At 45.6% G+C, this 27,718-nt stretch overlaps 1 protein-coding gene across 4 annotated transcripts; it reads left to right on the forward strand.

The window, feature by feature from the left end:
* Positions 1 to 407: 407 nt before the first annotated feature.
* Positions 408 to 27,572, forward strand: POMT1 (protein O-mannosyltransferase 1). 4 transcript variants are annotated; one of them, XM_079962501.1, is made up of 20 exons: positions 408 to 479; positions 2,048 to 2,192; positions 2,948 to 3,054; positions 3,923 to 3,973; positions 5,355 to 5,501; positions 6,775 to 6,886; positions 9,054 to 9,119; positions 10,556 to 10,649; positions 11,427 to 11,582; positions 12,244 to 12,374; positions 13,446 to 13,541; positions 15,393 to 15,485; positions 16,218 to 16,314; positions 17,175 to 17,267; positions 18,468 to 18,588; positions 19,772 to 19,869; positions 21,578 to 21,691; positions 23,434 to 23,560; positions 24,293 to 24,470; positions 26,201 to 27,572. In XM_079962501.1, the coding sequence occupies exons 2-20, from the start codon at positions 2,071 to 2,073 to the stop codon at positions 26,373 to 26,375; spliced, it is 2,178 nt and encodes a 725-aa protein (XP_079818627.1). In that variant the 5' UTR covers positions 408 to 479; positions 2,048 to 2,070; the 3' UTR covers positions 26,376 to 27,572. The 4 variants fall into 4 exon arrangements, with proteins under 4 accessions (XP_079818627.1, XP_079818626.1, XP_079818628.1 ...); XM_079962500.1 differs by lacking the exon at positions 408 to 479 and adding an exon at positions 507 to 616; XM_079962502.1 differs by lacking the exon at positions 408 to 479 and adding an exon at positions 556 to 595.
* The last annotated feature ends 146 nt before the right edge of the window (positions 27,573 to 27,718 follow it).

Consider the following 27,718-nt stretch of genomic DNA (forward strand, 5'->3'; position numbering starts at 1 on the left):
GGATACAGCTCCTAAGCTGGGTTTATTTTGAGCCCCACTGAAATCAATGGGGTGGTGTCATGACTAATTTGTCCCATTGATTTCCACGGGATCTAAATACAAGCAGCAGCCGTTTAATCAAGCTTGGGGAATCTGACCCTAATGTTTACAGGCGAGATCCATGCCATACATTTAAAGAGCATGAATCCCCGCCCTCCGGAGGATCATGGAAACTGTAGTTCCTTTCTAACGGAGCAACGATTCCCACCTACTCTAATAAACTACAGTTCGCATGAATCTTTGGGAAATGCGCAACTTCTGCGCAGAAGGCATATTAGGACGTATCTCTGGGTTGCTATGGAAACAGCCGCCCTTTGCCTCTCATCCCGCCCACCTCGGGGTAGTTCTGGTGACGTCACATCCTGCCTCGCGTCCTCCTTGGTAGCTTTCTTGATGGAAGTGAGCCGTCTCTCGTGCCCCCCTCCCTTTTATTAAAAGTGGTACGGCCCAGGCTCCGCTTCATCAGTACAGTAAAGGCAGGAGGACGGCCGCATTTCTTGCGCGGGGGGGGGGAGGGTGAGGGGCGGGAAAGAGCGGAGAGAGGAAGGAAGAAAAGGTAGCAACTTGCTGACTTTGTGTGGGTGAAATTAAATTTCCATGCTTCGTCTTGATTGGGGAGGGGCGGGGTTAAAAGATGCTTAGATATAAACGAGCCTTTTCTTAGGCGCACAGTCGTGTCCTGCTTTACTGAGGGGCTGATCGGGGGCGAGAAATGCGGTTTTTAAAAAATAAAATGCGCGCGGGTGAGGGGTAACGAGGGGAAAGCGACGCACGTGGAGGGGAAAAGGAGGTTAAGCTGGGAGGGGGACATAGGGAGGAGGCCACTTCAGGCAAGAGGAAAGATTTAAGTAGAGCCTCCTTGTCCAGCTGCAGAATATATTTGATGCTGAGGGAACAGAGAAGTAAGGGAAGGGTTTTCCAAAGTTGGGTCTCCAGCTGTTTTGAGACTACAACTCCCATCATCCTAAGCTAGTAGGACCAATGGTCAGGGATGATGTGAATTGCAGTCCAAAAACACCTGGAGACCCAAGTTTGGGAAACCCTGAAGTAGGAGATGTCTTTTGCTTAGGGCCATAAATTTGCATAAAAGATGCACCTGTTGGGGTGTTTGTGTGTGTGGACTGTATACTATATCCCGTGTTAGTCATAGTCATAGCTGTCAACTTTCAGATTTGAAAATAAGGGATAAGCAGCCTCGAAAATAAGGGATCAGCAGCCTTACCTGTCTCAGGGACAGTCTACGGGATATCTAACAATCCGGGATAGCAGCGGGAAACGGTACTGGAATAAGGGAATTTCCCACAAAAAAGGGAAGGTTGACAGCTATGGTTATAGTAGACCCATTGAAATGAATGGGCATGACTAATTTAATTTCAGGAGGGCCTACTCAGAATAAAAAGAATGACCTGGGCTGAAAAAAATAAGGGAGAAGATGATGTCAGAGATACAAAGCTGCCTTCAGAGTCTAACCAGTAGTCCATCTAGCTCACTGTTACCCAATTTTCCAAACTCTGTGCACCATAAAATACTATTTTATCAATCAAAGGGTTTGGGTGCACTCCTGTGCATATTTACTAAAGAGTGAGCCCACTGAATTAAGTGATGCTTATGGATTGCAGATTTAATGAATTAAAAGGTGAGCCCAAAGCATCCATTCACAGATGCCTGCATCATATCTGCCTTTTTCTAGTAAGCTGCTTTTATGGGTGGACAGTCCGGAGGCTGTGACTCATGGAAAAGCATAGGTTTCTACACACACACACCTGGGCAAGAAAGAGGCATCACTTTTCAAGGACGTATTCTAGTAAGGCCAAAACATCCAAGGAGATTACAGAGTAGGGATGGTGAAATGAAATGTGACCTGGAGAGGAGGTGTGACTTGGAGAAATCCTGAGACCAGGAAGACAAGCTTCAAGGGCTGCATTTGGTCCCTGGACTTGAGGTTCCCCACTCCCCCTTCTGGAACGATATTCTTTTAAATAATGACAACAGCTCTCTTTACTTTTAGACTTGACAAAACTGCTGGACAAGATGCTAGAATTCCTGAAGCACCCAATTGTATTTTCCGTGCAGATCAACATGAATCTGGTGGTTTTGACTGTGGTGGGATTATTAAGCCGGTTGTGGGCTCTGTCCTACCCTCGTGCTGTGGTGTAAGCGAATTCTTTGGTTGTTTATATATATTTTTAATGACAGTGGTTCTCCTGCACCCTAAGATCCAACTCAGTTGTTTTGTTTTGCCCTTTGTGTCACATTCTGTGGAGGCCACCACTGAAGTTGAAAGGCAGACTAAACATATTTTACTGAGTGAATAAAGAAAATAAATCAACTGAATAACAGGCGGGTTCCTATCCTTTAATAATGACATCCTAAATCTGCAGCCTAGGTTATACTGCCCCACCTTCCATCTTCTCCAGGATTTTCTTCCTCTGCAATTTGCAGCCTACCCAGTCAAATAGAACGTTACATAGGAGGTTGCTTTGTATGTCAGACCACTGATCCATCTAGCTCAGCAGTGTGTCTGCTGTATTTCAGATGGGAGTCTCTCCCATCACTACCTGGAGATGCCGGGGAATGAACCTAGGGCATTGTGCATGCAAAGCAAATAATTACTGAGCTACTGCCCTTCCTAAAACATAGTAAGCTGCCCTGTACCAAGTCAGACCATTGGTCCATCTAGCTCAGTTACTGTGCATACTAACTGGCAGCAGCTGCTCAGGGTTTAAACATGAGTCTCTCTCATCCCTACCTGGAGATACCAGGGACTGAGCCTGGGGCCTCCTGCCAGCAAATTTGTTGTCCTTTGCTGAGATTGCTGCAAAACCCACAGTCATGTACACTGACAACCCAGTTCCTTGCCCAGCTACTGAGAAGTTCATGTGCTTTCTGCTTGCTTGTGGCCTTTCAGCTTTGACGAAGTTTACTATGGCCAGTTCCTCTCTCTATATATGAAGCGGATCTTCTTTGTGGATGACAGTGGCCCACCATTTGGTCACCTGCTTCTGGCCTTTGGAGGTAGGGATGAATCTCATTGAGCCCGTATTCATTTCTCCTTTGCCATGAGAAAAATAGTTGTGAAGGTTCAGCACAAGGGAACAGCGTTACAGGTTTAGAAGCTAACTGATGGAAGATTCAGAATGGATGAAAGGGGAGGGACCTCTTTAACACCATGCATAGTTAAAGTATGAAATTTGCTCCCATGAATTGTAGTGATGTCCATCAGTTTGGATGTCTTTGAAGAAGGATTAAACAAACCATGGAGGATAAGGCTATCAAGGGTTACTAGCCATTGTGATGTACTGTAGGAGGCAACACGCCTCTGAATATCGCGGGTGGGAGGAGTCTTGTTGCACCCTGGTCCTGCTTGCAGGTTTCCTGTGGGGGCAACTGGTTAGGCACTGTGAGGACAGGCTGCTGGACTAGTTGGGCTACTGGCCCGATCCAGCAGGGCCCGTCTTATTTTCTTAATATTCTTATGATTATCCATACCTCTCCATGTGCTGCTTCTACTGCTCTTCATAAAACAAAAAAGCAGAACACCAAATAGTGAATCCAAACCGTCTATATCTATATACCCAGTTTCTAGAAAAGTGTTCCCTTTGTTATGAATAATATGAGAGAGAGAGAGAGAGAACTTGCATGGAAACCAATATACTGATATATATGACTGGTCTGTTTGATTCTAAAATAGTTTGGGCTCTGTTGAATTGCCACTTTACACAATTTTACACCAAACACCCAGTGACTTATACACGCTCTTTAATAGTGCCCTCTTATGCATCAAAAGCAAGTACCATTGTTTCCCTAGCATAAGTATTTTCAGGATTGTAACCTTTGTATATGTGTGTGTGGCTGAAATCCTCTTTCCTCCCTTCCATTTTAGGTTACTTGGGTGGGTTTGATGGCAATTTCTTGTGGAACAGAATTGGTGCAGGTAAGAGGTGTATGTGGTTCATCATAGTATGTCTGAGCTAGCTGGAAGTTAATTCCTTTTGTGGAAGGGTACATCTCAAAAAATAAAGCAATAGCTTTTTTGTTTGAGTTACCAACAGACACACCTGAAAGAGGAACAGGTATAGGGTTGTTTCTTCCAGCTGTCGAAAAGTTATGTTCTCCTACCCCTCAGCCTCTGGGTTGAAAGTACATCTTTGCCTTCTGCCCCACCCCTTGCAGCCTCCGACAACTGTTCTTTTAAACTTTGAAATATACTCTGATAAGAGGCCAGGGTTATCTCCTGATTGACATAAGGGCCTCACCAGGATTGTGCACAGCCTAATTTTGAAAGTATGAGGGAGAAGTTGCTTCATGATTGACATGTTCCAGTTAATCAACACTCTGTGCAGCCTGGCTTTGAGAAGGGGGTAGAACTGCTTCTGGAGTAGCTAGTTGATTTTTTAAAAGTGTTTTTGCACTGAACCAGAAGAACAGCTGCTGTCCCGTCCTTCAGATTTTGTGGAGGAAGATGCACGTCTTTCAGGTGTGCTTCCAAAGCAGGTCATCTGCAGGCACTGTTGAATGGGAGCTGGATGTAGTAGCATAGTAGGGTTGGAAGAGAGCTCAAGGATCATCTTGTCCAAACCCCTACAATGCAGGAATCACAATTTATGAATCCCTGAAATACAGCCATCTAACCTCTGTTTAAAAACCTCAAGTGAAGGAGAGCTCAGTGACAGAGATATCTCAGGAAGGGAACCTTTATGTTCAGTCCTAATTGTGAGCAAAAGGCAGTGAGTTGTATGCAGTATCAGTAAAACCACTGAAATTGATGGGTGTGACTAACTCGGGAGTAGCAACTTCAATGGCTGTGCTCTGAGTAGGACCAGCATTGGATACAGCCCAAAATACTAGGTATGAAGTTTAAGCTTGTTCTTTTTAGCACACCCTTCCGCAACAACAAAGTTTCTTCCACATGTTGCCACCTGCAAGTTCCATTAACTAGATATGTTGAATGCTAATGCAAATTTAAATCTGTTTTTAGCTAATCATTTTAATTATTCTTTGAATGTTTCAAATAACTATTTTAAACTGTTTTATTGATAGTGTTATTGTTTTATTCTTTTTGTAAACCTCAAGCAGTTGTTGTTTGTAATTTTGTGCCATATGGATTTTATGAAATAAATAAATGACCCCAACCAGCACAGTTACATTCCCATCAGCCCTTGTGTCACTGGCTGGGGATGGTGGAAGTTGTGGTCCAAAAGCAGCTGTGTTAGCTGGGGATGTTGGTGGTTGCTGTCCAATCCATGGCCATGTGGCAGATGGCCATGTGGTGCTCAGTAATTCCTGACTCTTGCTTGTGTCCTGCTCTGTTTCAGAATACAATCCCACTGTACCAGTTTGGGCCCTGCGGCTGCTACCAGCCTTGGCTGGCGCCTTGTGTGTTCCTCTGGCATACCAGATCCTTGTGGAACTGCATTACTCACACTTTGTTGCTTTTGGAGCTGCCCTGCTGTTTCTGCTGGGTAAGGAATTTCCCCCTTCAGCTATTCTCTTTATTGGGTGCTGGTCACCATCCCTAGAAAGTATGCATACTTTGTAAGCTTCCTTATACAGAGTCAGACCGTTTGGTCCATGTAGCTCAGTGTTGTAAACATTGACTGGTAGCAGCTCTCCAGAATTTCAAGCTGCCCTACCTGGAGATGCCAGAGATTGAACCCGGAACCTTCTGCATGCAAAGCTGATGCTCTACCACTCTTTGTTTATGCTCAGAGCTCTTTACTCATGCTCAAACTTGTAGGTTTTCACAGAGCTTTGATTTCTGTATGCAAGCTACAGTCATAAACAAGGGTAGCCCACATGGTATTTATTTATTTATATTCTGCCTTTATCTCCAAGGAGCTCAAAGTGGTGTACATAGTTCTCCCCTTCCTCATTTAATCCTTACAACAACCCTGTCAGGTAGGTTAGGCTGAGAGGCAGTGACTGGCCCAGAGTCACCCAGTGAGCTTCATGGCTGAGTGGGGGATATGAACCTTGGTCTTCCAGGTCCTAATCTGACACTGCAGCCTCTGTACTAGACTGGTTCTGGAGCATAGGGAGCTGCCTTTGGTTCATGTAGCTCAGTACTGTCTACGTGGACTGGCAGCAGCTCTCCATGGTTTCAGGCATAGGATGATTCCCAGCTCTACCTGGAGATGCCAGGGATTGAAGCTAGGATCACCTGCATGTAAGGCAGATTACTACATCTCCCATTATCCCCAGCATAGCCAGTAGCTTGGGATGACAGGAATTGTACATCACGTTGGCTGCTCTTGAAATAATGTAAGGGAAGTGCATACTACTGAGTTGTCCTCTATGAGGAAGGTATGCATGAGCTTTTTATTTCTTTGAATATGACAGTCAGATCCCACTGAATGAGATTAGCAAATGGCCAGTGTTTTCCTGGTGCCTGATCAAACATGTCTGAAGAGGGTGTTCTATATTTGGGATACCTTAACAATATGTGCGCTGTGTGTTTAGAGCAGGGGTAGCCAATGACATGCCTTCCAGATGTTGTTGGTCTCCAACTCCCATCAGCTCCAGGTAGCATGGCCAGTGGTGGAGGATCATGGGAATTGGGAGTCCAACAACATCTGGAGGGCATCATGTTGTCCAGTTTAGAGCATCAGGTTCTTGGAATGCTTCATTTCCCCAGATTTAAAGACACATTTTGACTTGTTTTCACCACTTTTGAGTGAGGGTCAATCATTTTTATTCCAGCTAAGGTGTTCTCTCTTCCTCCTCATTTCCTAACAGAGAACTCCCTGATCACTCAGTCTAGGCTGATGCTACTGGAGTCCATTTTAATCTTTTTCATCCTGCTGGCAGTTATATCTTATCTGAAGTTCTACAATTCGCAGAAGCAAAGGTAAAAGGTGGCACAGAATTCTTTTCAGTAAATAAAGTAAAATATTTTGACAGTGAGGCATATAGTGACCATTGTTGGCAGATCCAACCAGAAAAAGTGGAGACTTTGGTTGAAGCTTTCTGAGTTAGATGGGATTTTTTAAGCCAATTGTAAAAGCAAGGAGTAGCTGTGGATTCCTAGTTCCTTTCCCTGGCAAAGAGAAGAGCAAAGTGAAGCTGGTGCATATCTTGGCTTCATAAGCTGGGACACACTGACGCAAACTGGGCTGGTGTGCACATCTTGAGATTTTTAATTTGCGCTAATTGCTGTTGCATATAAATAAATATATAGCAATGGATATCTTGCCTTGTTTAGAAGGGTTCTGTGTGGTTCCTGAGCATTGACTGGAGGGGTGTGGAGGGACTGAATTAACACTCAAATTCATTTTATTCATCCAGTCAGGTTTCTAGCCCGAGGATGTGCTTAATTACTTCTGTCTCTAACTTATTTCTTAAAAAAGTATATCCTGGCCTTCATTGCCCACTTGGCCACTATGCCTGTGTTTGTCTGATGGACATGACTGACACCTATGTAGACTATGCTGGGTGTGCAAGCTAGACTAGGAACATAAGGAGCTGCTTTACACTAAGACAGACCTTAGGTTCATCTACTGCCTACAGTGGCTGGCAGCAACTCTCCAGGATTCCAGGCAGGGATCCCTCCCTGCCCTAGGTAAAGGTAAAGGTACCCCTGCCCGTACGGGCCAGTCTTGACAGACTCTGGGGTTGTGCGCCCATCTCACTTAAGAGGCCAGGGGCCAGCGCTGTCCGGAGACACTTCCGGGTCACGTGGCCAGCGTGACATCGCTGCTCTGGCCAGAGCCAGAGCCAGAGCCGCACACGGAAACGCCGTTTACCTTCCTGCTGGTAAGCGGTCCCTATTTATCTACTTGCACCCGGAGGTGCTTTCGAACTGCTAGGTTGGCAGGCGCTGGGACCGAGCAGCGGGAGCGCACCCCGCCGCAGGGATTCGAACCGCCGACCTTTCGATCGGCAAGCCCTAGGCGCTGAGGCTTTAACCCACAGCGCCACCTGCGTCCCTCCTCCCTGCCCTACCTAGCTACAAAAGCTGAGTCTACAGAAGAGGCCAGAGACCATCTTGGCTGTCTCTTCATGGAGACCCAGGTCATTCAGCCTGAGCTTCCACAGCTGCTGCCTGCCGTGAACCACCAATGGCAGAATGGCAGCAGCAACAGCAGATATGTTCTATGCTTATGATAATTATTTTGTTCACTTGCTAATTACGCTGTTTTAAATGTGTATTTAATATCTGACTTCCTTTAGCAATGTTTTCTTTTGAAATGTTTAAGATAAAAAAAAAAAAAACTGTTGGGGTTGACTTTGCTGCGTTAAAGGAGTAACCTGGCATGCATGATCCGGCTGAGATTCTTGCATTGCGGGGAGTTGGATTTGATGACCCTTGGGGTCCCTTCCCACCTTATGATTCTATTCTGTGTGTTGACATCTTTTGTAATGTTTTGTTTTGAAATCTTTTAAGGTAATATCTTAGTTTCCTGTTAATTATATTGCTTTCAGTGTATACTTGACTTGCTTCAGCAATGTTTTATTCTGGATTGTTTCATTTGGTGTTTTAAGGTGGGTTGTAAACCGCTTTGAGATCCACCCCCTTAAAAATATAAAGTGGTATAGAAATGAAAACAACAAAATACCAGGAGATACCAACCAGGATTGAACCTTCTGCATGCAGGGATCTTCTGCATGCAACGCAGATGCTCTTCCACTGAGCTATGGCCCTTTCCAAGAATATAGAAAGCAGCCTTATACAAAGTCATACCTTCCACCCTTTTAGCTCAGTATTGTCTGTGCTGACGGGCAGCAGTGGCTCTCCAGGAATTCTTCACTGGGGACATTCCTAGCCTTACCTGGAAATGCTGGGCATTGAACTCAGGACCTTCTGCACCCAGTGCAGATGCTTTGCCACTCAGTGGTGGTCCAGGAGAGCTGATATTAGCCAGAGTGCCCAAAATTGCACAGCAGCCGCAGACGTTTGCATTTCATCAAGCACTTATTCAGAAGCAGTTAATTGTGATGGGTTTAACTGTTTGCCTATTATATATTTATGTGTGTGTGTGTGTGTGTGTGTTTTAATGTTGTCTTTGTTATTCAAGCCCCTTTTCCGCAAGATGGTGGTTCTGGCTCTTGCTCACAGGACTTTGTTGCTCCTGTGCAATTGGGTAAGCATTCATTTTTTTCCTCTGTCTCCTTTTTCTATTGTACAATAATTCTCTCCCAAGTTGTTCTGAGTAGGGTTTATCTTAAATTTCCTGCCTCGTGATGATTCCTGAATTCCTTATTTATGGTTGTGTGTTTCGCTTTGCTTTGTTTGTTTTTTTGTTAAATATTTATATGCCAATTTTACAGCATTTCTTTATAAAGCAGCTTACAAGAGCAGGATGAGGAATTAAAATAATGTAAAGGCAATAAAAACAGAAAACAATAACTAGAAAATATATCGGCCATCAAAAATTGGGGAGAGGGGGATGGGGTAGATTCCTTTATGGAGAAATGTCAGTGGCCTGATTTAAAAAAAAAAGGTTTTCTAACCCATTTGGAAGGCAAACAGTGGCCTCATTTAATGATAGGAGAACAATCTATTATAAACCTTGTGCTCACATGCTGTCCCCTCTCTTCTGGCACCTCAGCAAGTTTCCAGTTATATTTTAGATCAACCACAGTTTAACATTACATCTGCTCTCTAAACTGTGCCTAATCTTAACCACCATTATTGAAAACAAGCCAGCTTTATAAACGATTGCTTATGGAGAGGCCATGTCACAGATAGTTGAAGCTTTGGCAATGTATTCAATGATTCCTTTGACAGAGTCCCCACATAACTTTTCTTTTTGTATGCAATTGATAGGTAACATGCTACAGGATTTCTTGGAATGGATCAACATTATTTTACTACAATGTAATAACATACTCTATTGACATCTATGCCTGGATTCAGTTTAGGTTTTAGGTTAGTCTAAAGCAGAAGCTTTATAAAGCTTTGACCAAACTGTGGGAGGCAGTGGAAGACAGGAGTGCCTGGAATGCTCTGGTCCATGGGGTCACGAAGAGTCGGACACGACTAAACAACAACAGCAACAAAGCAGAAGCAGAAGCTTTTAAACATCCCTTGTGGCAGAGTTGGAGGTTGGGATGGTTGCACACAAGCCTAAGTCTCCTCTTTGTAATGCTAAACCATAGCTTAGTGCTATGTGCAAACACAACCGTTTCCCTTTTTCACAGAGCTGTTCCCCAGCCTGAGGCACAGTTGCAAGTACCGTAATTTCTAGCTGTTCACATTGAAGAGACAGGTAACTGAAGCATATCCTAGATTGCTGCCTGTGGGACTAATTTGGCATAAATTCAAAGGCTCTTCCTGAATAGGCAGGAGCATGACAAATGTCAAGAAATGTTCTTGCATACATCTTCCATTCATTTTCCAGGGACTTACAGAGGAGACGGTTCTCTTGGACTTTAATCTTAGATTGTTAGTGACCTTTAAAAGGTCTGAATTCAGCTCTGCTCTGTTTGGGAACATTTCATACATTTTAAATAATTTACATTTTGGTAGGTCTGAGTGGTTTCATTGCTATTTATTTATTGATTGCTGCATTCACAGGGTGAAATATATGGGCCTCTTCACGTACATCCTGCTTTTGGCCATTGCAGGAGTCCACTCCTGGCAACTGATCGGCGACCAGAACTTGCCCAATGTAAGTAGCAAAGTGCCTTGTGTATGCGTTGCTCGCCTTTAGAACAGGAATAGCCAATATGGGGCCCTCCAAATGTAGTTGAACTGTAACTCCCATCAGCCTCAGTCAGTATAGCCAATGGCCATGGAAGTTTGGTGTTATTTTTATTTATTTATCAAATCAAATCAAATGAATAAATTTAATTTTTATTTATTAAATTTGTATCCTGACCTTTCTTCCAAAGGAACTCAAGGAGAGCAGGCATCAAAGTGTTAGAACAACACACAATTTAAAACAACAGTTATACAAAACATGACAGAAAGCGTGAACAGCATTGTGATTTTAAACACACACACACACACACACTTGTTAAAGTTTCCAGGGCCACTTTGCAAAGAAATTCACTCAGGGAACCAAATCCATCCTGTGTCGCAATGACCACCAGCTTTCACAGCCTCAAAATGAGATTTGACTTATTTATTTATTAAAATTTATATACCGCTCCCAAGATCTCAGGGCGGTTCACAGAGTAAAAAGCAAAATTAAAACACAAGTAAATAATTAAAAGCAACAAATTCATGTAGGATAAGGCTATCCATGGCCGCTGGTATTACCTCCAGACTCCAGTTACTGTAGAACAGAAATGGGAGAGGGGCTATTGGAGGCATATGGGAAAGAGGAAGCTGGAATGAGATAGGCCTTCAGTCACATCCCATAGGGCTCTTCTGAGTTGTCCATTCTTGTTTCTAAGTGTGAAAAGCAACCTTTTTTAGGGGGGTGTTTCCTCTTTCCTCCTAGATGTCCCTGCTGTGCCACTTGCTAGCCAGAGGTCTGGCCCTTGTGATCCTCCCAGTAGCCACATACCTGTCTTTTTTCTACATCCACTTGGCTTTGCTGTATCGCTCAGGGCCCCATGACCAGATCATGAGCAGTGCTTTCCAAGCAAGTTTGGAGGTAAGGAATGGGAGAAAGGGCAGGGGCTGCAGAGGCAGGGGAGGGTTCTGTTTCAGAAATAATGCACTAAGATATATGCAACCATTTCTGGATCCTGAGCTATGTTTTAAATGAGTTCAGTCCCATCTACAAATGATTCAACCATTGAGCATATACATGAAATGCATAGGAGTATAGGAATGTGCCTTATACCGAGTGAGACAGTTGTTCCTTATAGCTCAGTATTGATCCAACTAGTACAGCATTGTCTCTACTGTATTTCAGACAACAGTTTCTCCCAGCCTTTCTGGGTGATAAACGTGGGGCCTTCTGCACGGAAGGCAGGTTCTCTACTGACACTGAGCTACAGCCCTTCCCCTAAAGCATGGGAAGCTTCCCTATACCAAGTCAGACCATTGGTCTATCTAGCTCAGTTGTTTTCTACACTGATTGGCAGCAGTTCTCCAGCATTTGAGGCAGGGGACATTCCCACCTCTACCTGGAGATGCCATGGAAGATTGAATCAGGTATCTTCTGAATGCAAAACAGATGCTCTGTCACTGAGCTGCTGCCCTTCCCAAACAGAGGCTACTTAGATTCTGGTGTGTACTTGGGCATAGCAAAGGACAACATTAAAATCAGGTGTTTCCATTTGTTCTCCACGTTTTGTGGCTCTTTCTAGGGTGGTCTCGCTCGGATCACGCAAGGCCAGCCTCTGGAGGTGGCATATGGCTCCCAGATCACCTTGCGCAACATCCTGGGGAAACCCATGCCCTGCTGGCTGCATTCTCACAAGAATACTTACCCTATCAGGTGAGAGAGAGGAGAGATACTTTGCCCTAAGTCAGGGTGACACAGAGGACATTGTGTCTGACTTTGGTGTCTCTTAACTACTTTAATATCTGGAGCAATACCTTAGTGAGATTTTTTGCTTCATTGAATTTCCAAAATGGCCTTTGGGTTGAACAAGCTGCCTCTGGACTTGTGAGTTTTGCAATCATGGTATAGGTTTCTTTTGCACTGTGTGTAGTAGGGATGGGGACTTCGAGTGGTTCCTTTCTGCTTTTAGTGGACTACAATTCCCATCACTCCTGACAGTTGCCCATGCTGGCTGCAGGGGCTTTTGGGAGTTGGTCTAACAATAGTTTGAGGTCATCAGGTTGTGTTGCTGAACTACAACTCCCATCATCCCCATACCATTGGCCATGCTGACTGCAGGGGCTGATGGGAGCTGGAGCCCACTAACATCTGGAGATCTCCCAGATTCCCCAGCCTTACCTAAGGAGAGATATCTCCCTCTTTCCATGGAGGGATGTCTCTTCTAAACAGAAGCATTATTCTGTCTCTTGCAGATAATGCTAATTGTTAGATCAGGGGATGGGGTATCCTTGGTTTCCAGGTGTTGCTGGACTACAATTCCTGTCATCCCTGACTATTAGCCATGCAGGCTGTAGGCTGATGGGTGTTGGAGTCCAGCTACATCTGAAGGGCACCAGATCCCTTGCTCCTATTCTGTACAATCCACAGGAATTTAGGAACTTCAGAAATTGTGATGACTACCCCCACCAGCAGAGCAAGCCAGCAAGCCAGGTTTCCCTCCCTGCTGGGCTGTTGATTGAGATATACTCCTAGTATCCAAATCAGAGGCAATCATACCTCAGAATACCGGTTGCAGGAAATTGCAGGAAATCACAGGAAGGGAGGCAGCTCATGTGCCCAGTTCCTGCTTGTGGGTTTTTCACAGGTGTCTGGTTGGCCACTGTGACAACAGGAGGGTGGTCTGATCTGGCAAACCTGTTCTTATGTTAACTCCTGAATTATTGCCTGATGCATGTGATGCTTTGGGAGTGAATCTTTCCCACAATTTCCATTCTTTATCCCTAGGTATGAAAACGGCCGTGGAAGCTCCCACCAGCAACAAGTCACCTGCTACCCTTTCAAGGACGTCAACAACTGGTGGATCGTGAAGGACCCTGGCATGTAAGTAGACAGGCACTTCTCTTTAAAAGGGGTGGGAAACTCCCTTTTCAGGCCCAGGCTGCATTCTCTTTCTGAGCAACCTTTCCAAACTATACAAGAGAGGAAAAAGCAATAGATATTGCTTTATGCATTTTTACAAAACTGAGCTGGGATGGGCATGGGGGGGTGCAAGATTTATTTTGATTTGGGGTTTTTTGTTTTTGTGTTTTAAGCACAAGGATCACGCCAGGTGTGTTTATAAACTGAAGTTGTAGATATTATCTAATGGGTTGAGAGTGGCCAGCACCTCATGTTGCCAACAACAGAGGGGCCCTCATGGTAGTTTTGCCTCACTCAGAAGCTTGGAGTGGTGACCCAGGAAAGGGCCTTCTCTGTGGCAGCCCCTCAGTTGTGGAATCCCCACTCCTTCTACAGAGGTGTGCCTGGCACTTTCACTATACAGTTTTTGGCAAATGCTGAAGGAGCGCCTCTTTTACCCTGGTCTTTGACACCTGGGATACATATTTTTAGGACCCACCCTGGAACCTTAGGGTGAAATGTGAGTAATGAATCAATAGTGATGATGATGATGATGATGATGCTTCTACTGCTCTCTGATATTTGTAAAACCAGTAGTTATTTTGAGCTTCCTCTGGATTCCCAGTTCTCTTAGATGTCTTTATTATTTTCTTGTACTGTATTTATCCCATGTGCATCCTACCCTTCCTCCCAAAGAGTAAAATAAAAACATAGCTAAAACATTTTGAAATGTTTTTGAAAATTACCTACTCCCACAGCTACTAATTTCAAAGCTGCCTGGGAACAATATCCTTTCAGCCATCAAATGGTGGGAGTTTTTGAATCCCTCCTGAATGTTAATAGGGAGGCAGGTGTACTTCATCCCAAAAATGAAAAGACGCTGTCACTGGTCAGTGCCAACCAGGCAGCATCCAGCACCACCACCAACAGGGCCTCCCCCTGCCAGTCAAAAGGCTCAAGATGGTTGATGTTAAAGGAGACACTCCTTTCGGTACTTGAGTCCCAAGCTGACTGCAGCACTGCTTGACTCCAGTGGTGGCTGGTGCCCACTGGGACTCATAGGGAGGAATTAAGGGAGCTGAACAGTAGATGGTGGCAGAGCAAATGACAGGCAGAGCCCACCAATTCTGTCCCCCTACCCCATCCTCTAGGGATGTGGGTGGTGCTGTGGGTTTAACCACAGAGCCTAGGACTTGCCAATCAGAAGGTCGGCGGTTCGAATCCCCGTGACGGGATGAGCTCCCGTTGCTCGGTCCCTGCTCCTGCCAACCTAGCAGTTCAAAAGCACGTCAAAGTGCAAGCAGATAAATAGGTACCGCTCCAGTGGAAAGGTAAACTGTGTTTCCGTGCGCTGCTCTGGTTTGCCAGAAGCGGCTAGTCATGCTGGCCACATGACCTGGAAGCTGTACGCCGGCTCCCTCGGCCAATAAAGTGAGATGTGCCACAACCCCAGAGTCGGTCACGACTGGACCTAATGGTCAGGGGTCCCTTTACCTTTACCCCATCCAATATGGAGACCAAGGAGGAGGAAGCTGACAGGCATAACCACTCCCTGAGCTGGTTGTAAGTAAAAAGACTGGCAGGCAGGGGCTGGCTGAGAGCAGACTGAAGCTAGTGGGGCAGTTCCCTTATTTGTCGTAATGGACCATCCTCCACTCCTTGACACCCTCAGGCATATTTCTCCTGGTTTTTTAGCCTAGATCTGGTTTTCTCTTTCTTTTCTTGAACATTTCACTTAACTCTTTTGTGGCTAATTACTGGGACCTGCTCTATTTTGGTATTTCCAGGCCTGCTAACTCCCCCTGCATCATCTTTGCACATCTCTCCAAACAGGCAGCAGCTGGTGGTGAGCAACCCGCCTCGCCCTGTGCGCCACGGCAGCATTGTGCAGCTTGTTCACGGGATCACAACTCGCTACCTCAACACGTAAGTAGCCCTTGGCTCTCAGCAAGGTTGCTTCTGCCCCCAGCTGCAATGATTAAGCTTTGTTCAGATGGTAATTTACAGTAGACATTCAGCATTTTAAAAAGAGGAGAGATCTGGCAGGCATTTGCAGGTAAACAAGAACATAGCTCAGTTGGTTAGAGTGTTGTGCTGACAATGCCATGGTTGCAGGTTCAGTCCCCATGATTCTACTTGATAAGAAGAGCTTAGCTATTGAATCAGGGCAAAAGCATCCTGATTCCTGGCAACTGGTATCCAGAACCATACTTACTGCAACAACAGAGGTAGAACATAGCCGTGGTGGCTACTTGCCACTCTTATCCTTATCCTCCGTGAATTTGTCAACTCCCCCTTTAAAGCCATCCAAGTTGGGAGCCACCACTAAATCTTGATGAAAGCAAGTTCTGTACATAAATAGAGACAGATGGCCTTCAGGTAACCAGCTCCTAAGCCATGAAGCGGGTTTAAAGGTCAAAACCAGCATTGGGAAGCTGGTTTGGGGGTGGGGGGTTCACTACAAGTTGCCAAAGCAGAGCATGTAATGATCACATGGCCATACTACCATTAAAGTAATTGAGCAGCTACATTTCCCCCCTTAATGGCGGTTTCTCAGAAGCAGCTGCTAGGAACAGCACAGGTCAGGTGCTAAAATAGCCCCACGGAGAGGCTTTAAGGAAATTGCTCTGCAGCTCTTTTATCCATCTGCCTTTACAGACATGACGTTGCTGCGCCCCTGAGCCCTCATTCCCAAGAGATTTCCTGCTACATTGATTACAACATTTCCATGCAGGCTCAGAATCTCTGGAGAGTGGTGAGTTGTTGATCGGAGGGAAGGGAATCACACGCCCCATATTCTCCAATCTGAGATGAGCAAGGCTTCTTAAAGACTCTCCTCACAACATGTCAATTTTAGTTTCTTATTTTGCATCACAGTGATGTCTCACACGTTCAGTTCAGCAACCTTTGCGCACACATGAAATACCCAGGTGTTGCAGTGGGAGGAAGACCCAGACACCTGTACTCCTTCACTCACGCCTAATCCTGCCTGCTTTCCACTGTCAAGGCATTCTTGGTGATGTTAAACTACCATCCTTCCAGTGATTATATAATGCAAACATAGAATCAACATGTTGTGCATTTAAAACCGAACGTTTAGAGCAGGGTTGTGGGGAACCTCAGGCCTGGGGGATGATGTTGACCTCCAGACGTCTCTGGCTGGTCATCAGGATTCTTGTCAGGTGACACCCCCTCTTGCTAAGCCACACTCCTCATTAGTCCTGCTCCATGCCCCTCTTCAGTGCTTTGCCTGGTTGAAATGTGTTCTTGAACTGTGGTCATGTTTCTTCCTTGCCAAAATGAAGAATAGGCATTTGTGTGTGTGACATTGGAATAAATATATCCTCCTGTACAAAGGTGAAATTTACATTCATGGCTCCTCCCGCTACTGGTATGTGTCCCTTAGAAGCTTGCTCAAAAGGAATGTGGCTCCCAGGCTGAAAAGGCTTTCCCAGCCCAGTTTTAGGGGGAGAGGTGAAAGGGAAGGAGTCTCTCAAACAAACCCACATTAAATACCTGCAGGCTGTGTTTCTTGGCTGGAAAAGTCAACTCAGCTGCAAACAGCTCAACTATAGAAATGATCAAAATTCAAGTGATAACTTGCTATTATTGCAGGAAATTGTGAACCGAGACTCGGATACAGATGTCTGGAAAACAATCCTGTCTGAAGTAAGGCTTGTCCATGTGAACACCTCGGCAGTGCTAAAGGTATGTGTGTTTTGGAGTTTCCCCACCCCTGGAGCTTCCCACCAGGAATTGTGCAGAGGCACAGCAGGCAACTCACTTCATGACTTTGGGCTCCTGGAAGCCTTTATTCATTTGATTTATTACATGCTAACTCAGCCTTGCCCAACACGAGTCTGCCCCTGTGGCTTGATGGAGGTAGAAACTGTCTTTCATTATTTGTTACGCTGCTGTTTCTACGGGGATATATGCTTGGTATTTATTACCCCTGCTATGCAAAAATCTCCAAATGAATCCGAACTTCAGTGTCTAAAATCCCTGGTAGAGGACAAGGATCCTGAGATCACATTAAGGGTAGCCAAATTCCGTGTGATTGCCATAAAACTTAGGGAACAAGCTGTGCTATCATAATGATTAAGGCCTTAAATGATAATTTTAGGTTATATGTTAGTGACTAAGTTTTAATTTATATATTTTTTAACTGTTGCTATATCTGTATTGTCCCTGTTATACCTAATAGCAAATTCAAATGTATCCCTATCGTGTTTTATGACTTCCTTGATATTGTATGTGGGCTGGAACTGGTCTGTGACCGAAATAATAAAATTCAAGCCTTGCCCAACCTGGGACTCTCGTTCTGGGCTAGGAAGAGCTTGGCTGCTGGATCAGGCCAGCAGCTGAGCTAGTCCAGCATCCTGTTCTCATGGTGGTCAACCAGATGCCCCAAAGGGAAGCCCATAGGCAGGATCTGAGCACAACAGCAACTCTCCCCTCCTGCGGTTTATAGAAACTGCTATTCATGAGCATATTGCCTCTAACTATGTAGATAGAACACAAGCACCATGGCGTTTAGCCATTGCTAGCCTTCTCCTCCATAAATCTGTCCAGTCCTCTCTTAAGGCTACGTGGTCATCATCACTGCCTCTTGCGAGAGTGAATTCCGAAGCTGTAACTCAGTGCTGTGTGAAAAGAAGGACTGCAACTCCCATCAGCCCCTGCCGGTATAGCCAGTGGTGAAGGATGATGGAGGTTGTAGTCCAGGAGCATCTGGAAGGCACCAGGTTGGTGGGGTGAAGCAGCACAGTTTGTGAACTGCTGTGCTGTGGTCTTCTTTGCATCACTATTGGCTGCCATAATTTTGGTTTGGGAATGAAAGATAGCCAGCATATTATTAACCAGCCTTTTCCCGCACAATCAGTTTCCTCTTCTTTCCCTATCCTGCAGCTCAGTGGCGCATCTCTACCTGAGTGGGGCTATCGGCAGCTGGAGATAATTGGGGAGAAGATTTCTAAAGGCTACCATCAGAGCATGCTGTGGAACGTGGAAGAACACAGATATGGCAAAAGTCAGTTCAAAAGCTAACTTTAAGACCATTATGCAGGCCTGGGAAAGTCTCCTGTCTGAAACCCTGGAAAGCTGCTGCCAGTCAGTGCCAACAGCACTGAGCTGATGTAGTATTGGTCTGACTCAGGTTCCTATTTAAAACCAGCTTTTATAATGCTTGCTCAAGCATTACCCCAGTCAGGAGCAACCACTAAGCAGCAATCAGGTCCCTTGGGTTCTCAGTAAATGGAGGGCAACAAATTCTTAAGAAGCAGAAGCAAGCTTTTTTAACTGCTATAATAATAAGCATAGAAACAGCAACAGGTGTTAGTATACAAAGTGAAGATAATTAAAGATATAAAGGAAGAAACTTCTGCCAGTGTGGTTCCTGGAACTGGTGACAGCTCCGCTTTCTTAGGCCAAAATATACTTGGCACTTTACCTGAGCAGTCTAAGCTGAAATCTCATCGCTGGGGCTAGGCCTTATATATTATTATTATTTATATTTACTGAATTTATATACCACCCTATACCTGCATCTGTAGAGGCCCTGTGCCCGGATTACGTAGTCTTTGATATACAGGTGCTCATGATGCCATCATTTTCTCATCCACTTCTAAGGGTATGTCCTTGGAGTTCACACTTGGAAGTTGGCACATGAGGGAAGCTGTCCTCTTCCTGACCTCCCTGCTATATTCTCTGGCTGGCACCCTTGAACTTCTGCTATTACTTTCGTTATAGCAAATATATAAACAATAGAAACTACAGCTACATCAGAAGACAGGAGAAGCACCACCTAGTGCCTATTTCTCGTGACACTACAGATCTTTATTCAGGACCATGAGGACTAGAACCTTGTGTTTACTTTTAGGGAAAGGCCCATAGTTCAGTGGCAGAGCATTTGCCCTTTATGCAGAAGATCTCAGGTTCAATCCCTGGTGCCTCAGTTTGGGGCTGGGAGAGATTCCCTGCCTGAAACATTGGAGAGCCGCTGCCACTCAGAGTAGAGAGTATTGAGCTACGTGGACCCCAATGGTCTGTATAAGGCAGCTTCCATGTTCCTTTGGAATGTGTTGCATCCAAGGACCTGCATGCTTTTAGAACTTTTTTTTAAAGTGTTGTAGGGAAGCTTACTATTTCTCTTTCTCCCTCCCCTGATGAATCGGGATATGTCTCAGACCAGTTTGTTTCGGCTTCTCTTCCAGGCCAGGAACAGAAGGAGAGGGAGGTGGAACTGCATTCCCCAACGCAGATCAGCATCAGCCAGAACCTCAGTTTCATGGCCAAGTTCACGGAACTGCAGGTGAGAAGCAGGGAGAGGTTGGAGGCAGCAAAAAGTAGAGTGGAGGAATCTCCCCACTGAAGCCCAGGGCAGGAGCCACCCAGTTGAAGTCTTGCACCATAAAGAAGACAGAAAGACCAGCCATAAAGAAAAAAGAAAGACAGAAAGACCAGCCATAAAGAAGACAGAAAGACCATAGGAGAACTTGGCACTGAGCTCACCTGTGGAAAACCTCCAGACAGCGTTGATGGGAGTTGTACTCGTAACAAGGTGCCCTCCAGAGGTTTTTGAACTCCAGTTCCCATCAGCCCCAAACAGGGGATGATGGGCGTTGTAGTCCAACAAGATCCCTGACAGCCACAGGTCCCTCACCTTCCAGCTTCATAGGCTGACATAAATAGATTTTTAAAATGTTTTCTTATTTCTGTTTCATTTGCAGGTGGAAAATCCATTGTAAGGTGGAATAGCTTGGGCATTGTGTGTGACTCACAGAAGGGGCTGGGTGGGTCAGACGAGCGGCTTTGGAGGCAGAGGACCCCAGGCCCAGTACCTGGTATCTCCATTTAAAAGATGTGAGATACCTGGACTGGGAAATCCTCTTGCTTGAAAGCCAAGCACCTCATCAGTGGAGACACAGCACTGGGCTGGGTGGACCCAGTGGTCTTGCTGAGTTTAAGACGTAGGGCCAGTGATGAGGCCCCTCTGGTCCTCCAGATGTCTCTGGACTGCAACTCTCTCCCTTCCCTTAAGGTTGATGGGACCTGGGGGGCCCAGCATCATCAGGGGGGTTGCAAACGCAGACAGTGGAATGGGTCGTGGCTCATTTGTATCCATATGTCCTCAGCTTCATTCCTGGCATCTTCAGCCAAAAGGATCTCAGGTACCCAGCCTGGGAAGGACTTGAGATGCCTTGATAGCTGCTGACTCTGATTGTTTATTATTCTACTTTATATTTACCTTATTCTTACCAAATCATGGAGATCAGGGATTCCCCTATGGCTCAGATGCCCAGCTCATGCTTATCTGCCTCCAGTACGGTGGGCCAAACTTTATGGAATCTGCAAGAGGCTCCTGACTTGTTGAACTTCTGGCACCCACTGAAAACTATTTTCCCCCTCGCCTTTAAATTCTATCAAGCATTTTAACTGAATCTTGATCTTTTTTATTTTTGTTGTATTGCATTTCTTATGCATTACTTAAGAGATGATTGTAAGTAAGGCAGTATAGAAGTTGTCCAGATAAATACATTATAAATATTTGTAGTTCCAGAGACTTCAAGATGGCATACATGGTTATCCCCTGTTTGTTTGTTTGTTTGTTTGTTTGTTTGTTTGTGTATTGCATTTATATTCCACCTGTTTCTCCAAGGAGATCAAGGTGGCATACACAGTGTTTCTCCCCCATCCCTTGTTTAATCCCCACATCAACCCTGTGAGGCAGGTTAGGCTGAGAAACAGTGGCCGAGTAGAGATTTGAACCCAGGTCTCTGAGCTCTTAGTCTGATACTCTGACCACTACACCAGGGGATGCTGCTGAACTTTGTAACCTGCCTGTCCCCCAAATCGTCACATGGTTATCAAAAGTGATTTGCTGGTGAGTAAGTAAGTTCTCATTCATAGAAATATATTGCCCTGCTCATTAGTTTGCAGTCCTAATCAGGATTAGGCCAGGGAACTTGTTGTAGCTGTATTGCTCTGAGAAGTTCTTAGTTGTCCTGTTCTGTTCTCAGTGGAAGATACTTACTCTGAAAAATGAAGACACAGAACACAAATATAGCTCTTCTCCCCTGGAATGGATTACCCTGGACACAAACATTGCCTACTGGTTCCACTCCACCTCGGGGGTAAGTTAATCAATTAACTGGCATTATTTATATATTGTCTTCCAAGAGAAAAAATGTTGTCTGGTTGGCTTTCAGTGTTAGGAAACTGCCTTACACTGAATCCAGCTGTTCGTACTCCTAGCTCAGTATTGTCTTCACAGACTGGCAAGTGAACCTGGGTCCTCTATGCAAAGCAGGATTCTCTGTTGCTGAGCTTTGGTCCTCCTGATACATTAAAAAATACAATAAAGCCCCAAGTTTTAAAACCAGAAAGATTAAAACAGAGACTAAAAAGCCCTATTGGAGAGCAGCTGGACAGAGAGCCACAGAACTGGACAAATAGACATAGCTTACCGTATTTTTTGCTCCATAAGATGCGCTTATTTCCTCCTAAAAAGTAAGGGGAAATGTGCGTGCGTCTTATGGAGCGAATGCAGGCTGCACAGCTATTGCTGAACCCAGCAGAACAAGAGGGAGAGATGCGCAGCTCTCACCCTTGCTGTGCTGGGTTCAGCAGAGCAGCGCAGCGCCACTTCAGCGAAGCGGGAGGAGGAACGGAAGGGAGCCCTTATGGAGCCCCTTCCGTCCCTCATCCCGCTTCGCTGGGAAGCCAGCAGAGCAAGAGCCACTGTGCAGCTCTCGCTCTTGCTGTGCTGGCTTCAGCAATAGCTGCACAGCTTGCTCTGGCTTTTCAGGGAGGTGGGAGAAGGGATGGAGGGCAGCCTGTCAGTCCCTTCTCCCACCTCCCAGAAAAGCCAGCAAGAGCTGCTCTATCTTTAAAGAGCCGCGCTGAGCAAGCATGTCTGCGGCTCTTGCTGGCTTTTCTTGTTTTCCTCCTCTAAAAACTAGGTGCATCTTATGGTCGGGTGTGTCTTATAGAGCGAAAAATACGGTAAGCGGCCCGGTAGAATGAATTTGAAAAACACTATTTACCGGATGCTGAGAAGACAGCAGACATGTCTTTCTATGGGGGGCGGGGGGGGGGGCGGGGGTGACCTGTAGAAAGACATGCTCACACCTTTTTACTACATCCAGGGGACCACTTCTAAAAGTTTCTGTTTGACAGTTTGGACCCCTCTTCAGGACAGCTCCTTATTAGGTGAGAAGTTTATCCAGACAAGCCTTATGGGAGTCATTTTTGGCCTAAAGGGCCTACATTTTCAAAGGCCTGGTCACCTGGGAGCAGTTTTCTGCCTGCCACAGGCAACTGGCAAGTTGCAACCTTGTACAGGCAGGTTCCTCCTTAGTTTTAAAAGCCAGCCCCCCCACACAAATGAACAATGCACTCCAGTTTTCACATGTGAAGAAACAGTTGCAAAAATAAAATAAAGACGTAGCTGCGATAAGACACTTCTAAGGGCCTCTTCACCTTTTTATACTTTCTGCCAAGAGAAGCAAAAATTAATGTATTGTATGCACCCTATGATTCTGTGGGAGTACAGAAAAGGGTAACATAGTAAGGAATGCAGCTTCCTGCGACTTAAAAAAGAACCCAGGTTTCTAGTCCTTATGGATGTGAAGTTTGCTTAGAAGTGTGTGGGCTATATATTTTGAAATTTCAGAATTCAAGAGCTCTCTTTCTCCATTGGATGAAAATGGCTTTAATGCACCTCTCCTGGATTAGGGGGGGAATGAAGGTAAATTGATGTCAGGGATAATGGGAATTGCAGTTTAAAGCATCAGTGGGGGGGGGGGGTCCATCAGGATGGGGAGGTCAAATTCCACAGCAGTGCTTTTAACATTGTTGGTTATTGGTTCTCTAGGCCCAGATCCACCTTCTGGGGAACATCGTCACCTGGATGTCTGCCAATGCAGCCACTGCTGCCTACGTGGCTCTGTTCCTGTGGTACCTGCTCCGGCGGAGACGGAATATCTGTGACATCCCTGAAGGTCAGATATTTTGACTATTATCCCACCTCTTGTTTGTTTATTTCCTTACCCATTTTACAACTCAAAGCTTCAAACATAAATTTATATTCCCATAAACAGCTTGCAAAGTAGCAAGAAAAAAATAAACTGCAATTAAAAAAATACCACCACAACAACCCTGCAAGGTTGGTTAGGCTGAGAGACAGAAGCTGACCCATGATCACCCAGTAGCTTCATGCGCCCGGTGGTGGATTTGAACCTGCATAAAACTGATTGGGGAGAACTTGAGCTCCTTGGAGGAAAGTCATAATATAAATGAAATAGAACTAACACTCCCTTATTAGTAAGGGCTCCATTATTAGTAAGGGCTGAATGCTTTGCATTCAGAAGGTTCAATCCTTGGCATCTCCAGGTAGGGCTGAGAGAGTCCCTTGCCTTAAACCCTGGAGAGCTGCAGCCAGTGAGTGCAAACAGTATTGTACCAGATGGACCTACATTCTTACTTAATTCAGCACTTTACTGGGAACACGTGAACAAAAACTCCTACTTTATTTTTAGGGGAAAGGCTATAGCTCAGGAACGGAGCACCTGCTTTGCATGTGGAAGGTCCCATATTCAATCCCCAGCCTCTCTAAGCAGGCCTGTGAATGTCATTGCTTGAAATCCTGGAGGTTTCCAGTCTGTGTAGACCGCAGTGAGCTAGATCAAGCCATGGTCTGTTTAATGCAGCTCTCCGCCCCTTTACCCTGACAGAGGCATGGTGGCAGTGGGTGTCAGCAGGAGGCCTCTGCGTGGGAGGCTGGGCCATGAATTACCTCCCATTCTTCCTGATGGAGAAGACGCTCTTCCTCTACCACTACCTGCCTGCTCTCACTTTCCAGATCCTCCTGATCCCTGTTGTCCTGCAGCACGCCAGCGAATACCTCTGCAGGTATGACTTCTCTTGCTAGGATTGCTCTCTGCCAGGAGGCTTTATGTTACAGGGGTGTTGACAAAGCTTGGCATGTCCAGAGGCAGGTGGCGGTGGGGTCTGGAAACCCAAGTCCTACTAGCAGCAAATGAAAGGCTCAGCGTATGTTCAGCCTGGAGAAGAGCAGATTAAGGGGAGACATTATGGTTGACTTCAAATATCAGAAGGGCCTGTTCCACAGAAGATGGAACTGCCTTGTTCTTGTTACTCCAGACATCAGGATTCAATCCAGTGGCTGAAAACAGCAGGCAAGAAGGCTATACAGTGGTACCTCGGGTTAAGAACTTAATTCATTCTGGAGGTCCGTTCTTAACCTGAAACTTTTCTTAACCTGAGGTATCACTTTAGCTAATGGGGCCTCCCTCTGCTGCTGTGTAATTTCTGTTCTCATCCTGAGGCAAAGTTCTTAACCCGAGGTACTATTTCTGGGTTAGCGGAGTCTGTAACCTGAAGCGTCTGTAACCTGAGGTACCACTGTAGTTAAGACTTATTTGTTGGCTTGTAGGTTGGTTTATTATTTATAGCATTTGTACCCATAAAGGCTCCCAGAGCGGCTTACATAATATCAAAGCAAGGCACTCACCTACCTGCAGGTTTACAATATTTAAAAACACAAAAACCCACAACACAAGGGAAAGGGGACAAGGAGGGAAGAGGAAAATCAAAACTCAAACACCAATTTCTAGACAGCTGTTCCGATATTGACCAGTTGCCACATTTCACAGGCAGGAAGTGCCTGGTAGAGTTGGACCTCCAGCCCACTGATGGTGTGAGCTCTTTTCCCTCTCTCTCCCATTGAGACAGCCTGATGGAATGACTTTCCCCAGATGACAGTTGAGGGACAGGAGGGCTGGCCTGTCTGTCGCAGCTGAGCCGATGGAGTGAACTCTGTTTCTCAGCTCTCCATTGTGAGATAAGGGCTGTTTAGCAATGGAACTGACTGCCTTAAGGGGTGGCAGGTCTCCTTTTGCTGGAGTTTTTAAGGCAGGGCTGGGCACTCCTCTGTTAGGGATGCAAGAGTTTCATCTTGCACTGTGGATCCTGCACTGAACAGGGGCTTGGATCAGATAAAAACCCTTTCTTCCACATTCCTTGGAGGAGCCTTATGGCTTACCAAGGGAGCAACTGTGTTGGGAGCCATTAGAAAGCTCAGTGTTAGAAAAGACTCCTCTGCTTTGCTTGCAGGTTGTCTCCGCTTCTGTCCCCAGCATCTCCAGAAGAGGCTGTGAGTTGGCCTTGTCTGAAACATTGCCAAACAATGTGGACAATACCGAGCTAAATGAGCCATTGGCCTGACTTGATAATATGGCAACTTATTTAAATTAGCCCTTTATTCAGAACCATACAGAGTAGAATTTTACTTCCGGGGGAGAGCTCAGCGGTAGAACACCTGCTTTGCATGCAGAAGGTCCCAGGTTCGATCCCAGCCTCTCCAGGTAGAGCTGGGAAAGACGCCTTTCCAAAAGCCTGAAGAGCTGCTGCCAATCAGTGCAGACAACACTGAGTTGGATGGGTCAAGCATCTGACCCTGTATAAAGCAGGTTGCTATGCTCAGAATAACTGTCACTACTTATATACATTCAAGTGATGTTATTGCAACATTAAGAGGGGCAGAAGTTCATTGGTTGAGACAATCTTCCCTTAAACTGCTGGTTCATGTTTGCTTCAGCCTGTGTGTCTCTTCTTTATAGATCCAGACTCTCAAAGAGCATGCACAGTGCTCTTGTGGTTGCCTGGTTCTCTTCTGTTTACCTGACCTACCACACATTCCGACCGCTCACCTACGGGAAGCCTCCGCTCACCAAAAGTCAGCTCCAGGACCTACGCTGGAAGGACAGCTGGGACATCTTGATCAGCAAACACTAGTCTTGCAAGACGGCAACAAACAGCCCCCTGGGCAACTTAGCCCACTGATCATGTCTGCAAACACATGTACTCTGATTGCTCTGATTGCTTAGAACAGGGGAGGCCTGTCTTGTTCGCCCACCTGAAGCAAAACGGGACGGCATCGGCCCTGCTGCAAAAACCTTGCTTACTGAGGTTGGGCAGCTGTGGGTTTTGGCAGGGGTGGGTTGCCAGGGTGTTCCCCCATGAAGTGAGAAAAAAAGAAAGAGTTTGGATTTGATATCCAACTTTATCACTACCCAAAGGAGTCTCAAAGCGGCTAACATTCTCCTTTCCCTTCCTCCCCCACAACAAACACTCTGTGAGGTGAGTGGGGCTGAGAGACTTCAGAGAAGTGTGACTAGACCAAGGGTCACCCAGCAGCTGCATGTGGAGGAGCGGGGATGCGAACCCAGTTCACCAGATCATGAGTCCACCACTCTTAACCACCATACCACACTGGATCTCACAAGTGTGTTGCAAGATCTTGCCAGAAGCTGTTACTGCTCCTCGCTTCTCCCATGGTGGGGGTGGGTACCCGTTGGGGTTAGAGGCAAGAATGGTCAGGCTGTCATAATTCCACTCTTCATTCAGCCTTGCCCATCCTGCCAACTGATGACCAGTTTTGACACCACCTTTTAAACTGAAATGGAATCTTAGAATTGTAGAGTTGGAAGGGAACCCAACCCCTTGCAATGCAGGAATCTCAACTAAAGCATCCATGACAGATGGATCAATGAAAACCATTGATTCGGAGTCCAAAATTTGGGAGTTGTAGCCTTTTGCTATTCCCTTATGCATTAAGCAACAGGATAAAAGGTGGCATCAGAATTGGCCCACTTTAAAGCAGTATTCCCACTCTTGTTTCTGGTAAACTAGAGCCCAGGAGGTTGAATATGGTTGGCAGCCGAATCCATCTCTTGCTGAACCCGGATCAAGTTCTGTGATTCTGCGGCACAGGCAAAGTCTTGTTCCTCAAGAGGAAAGGGTGATGGTCTCTAGAGAATGCAGAGAGTGCAGAGGCACTGCTGGGCGATGTCTTACTTTGGCATTCTGTGTACTGTAAATTATTTTATTTGCTTGTTGGAACTGTATGTATCATTTTAGAATGAGGGTGGAGCACAATCAGTGAATAAAATATAGACAAGGGAGGAGAAATAATTGGAAGCTGGGCAGCTTTTTAAAAAAATAAGAAGAAGAGAAACTTGGCCTAGAGTGCTAACAAAGCAGATGGCACAGAGTGATCATCAGCATACTCTTGTTTTAAACCCTGCCTTTTAGATAGAGCCTTCCTCCTTAAGGAGGGAGTTTAATTAACTTTTTTT

The sequence above is a fragment of the Podarcis cretensis genome (genome assembly GCF_951804945.1).
Source record: "Podarcis cretensis genome assembly, chromosome: Z".
NCBI classification, from domain to species: Eukaryota; Metazoa; Chordata; class Lepidosauria; order Squamata; family Lacertidae; genus Podarcis; species Podarcis cretensis.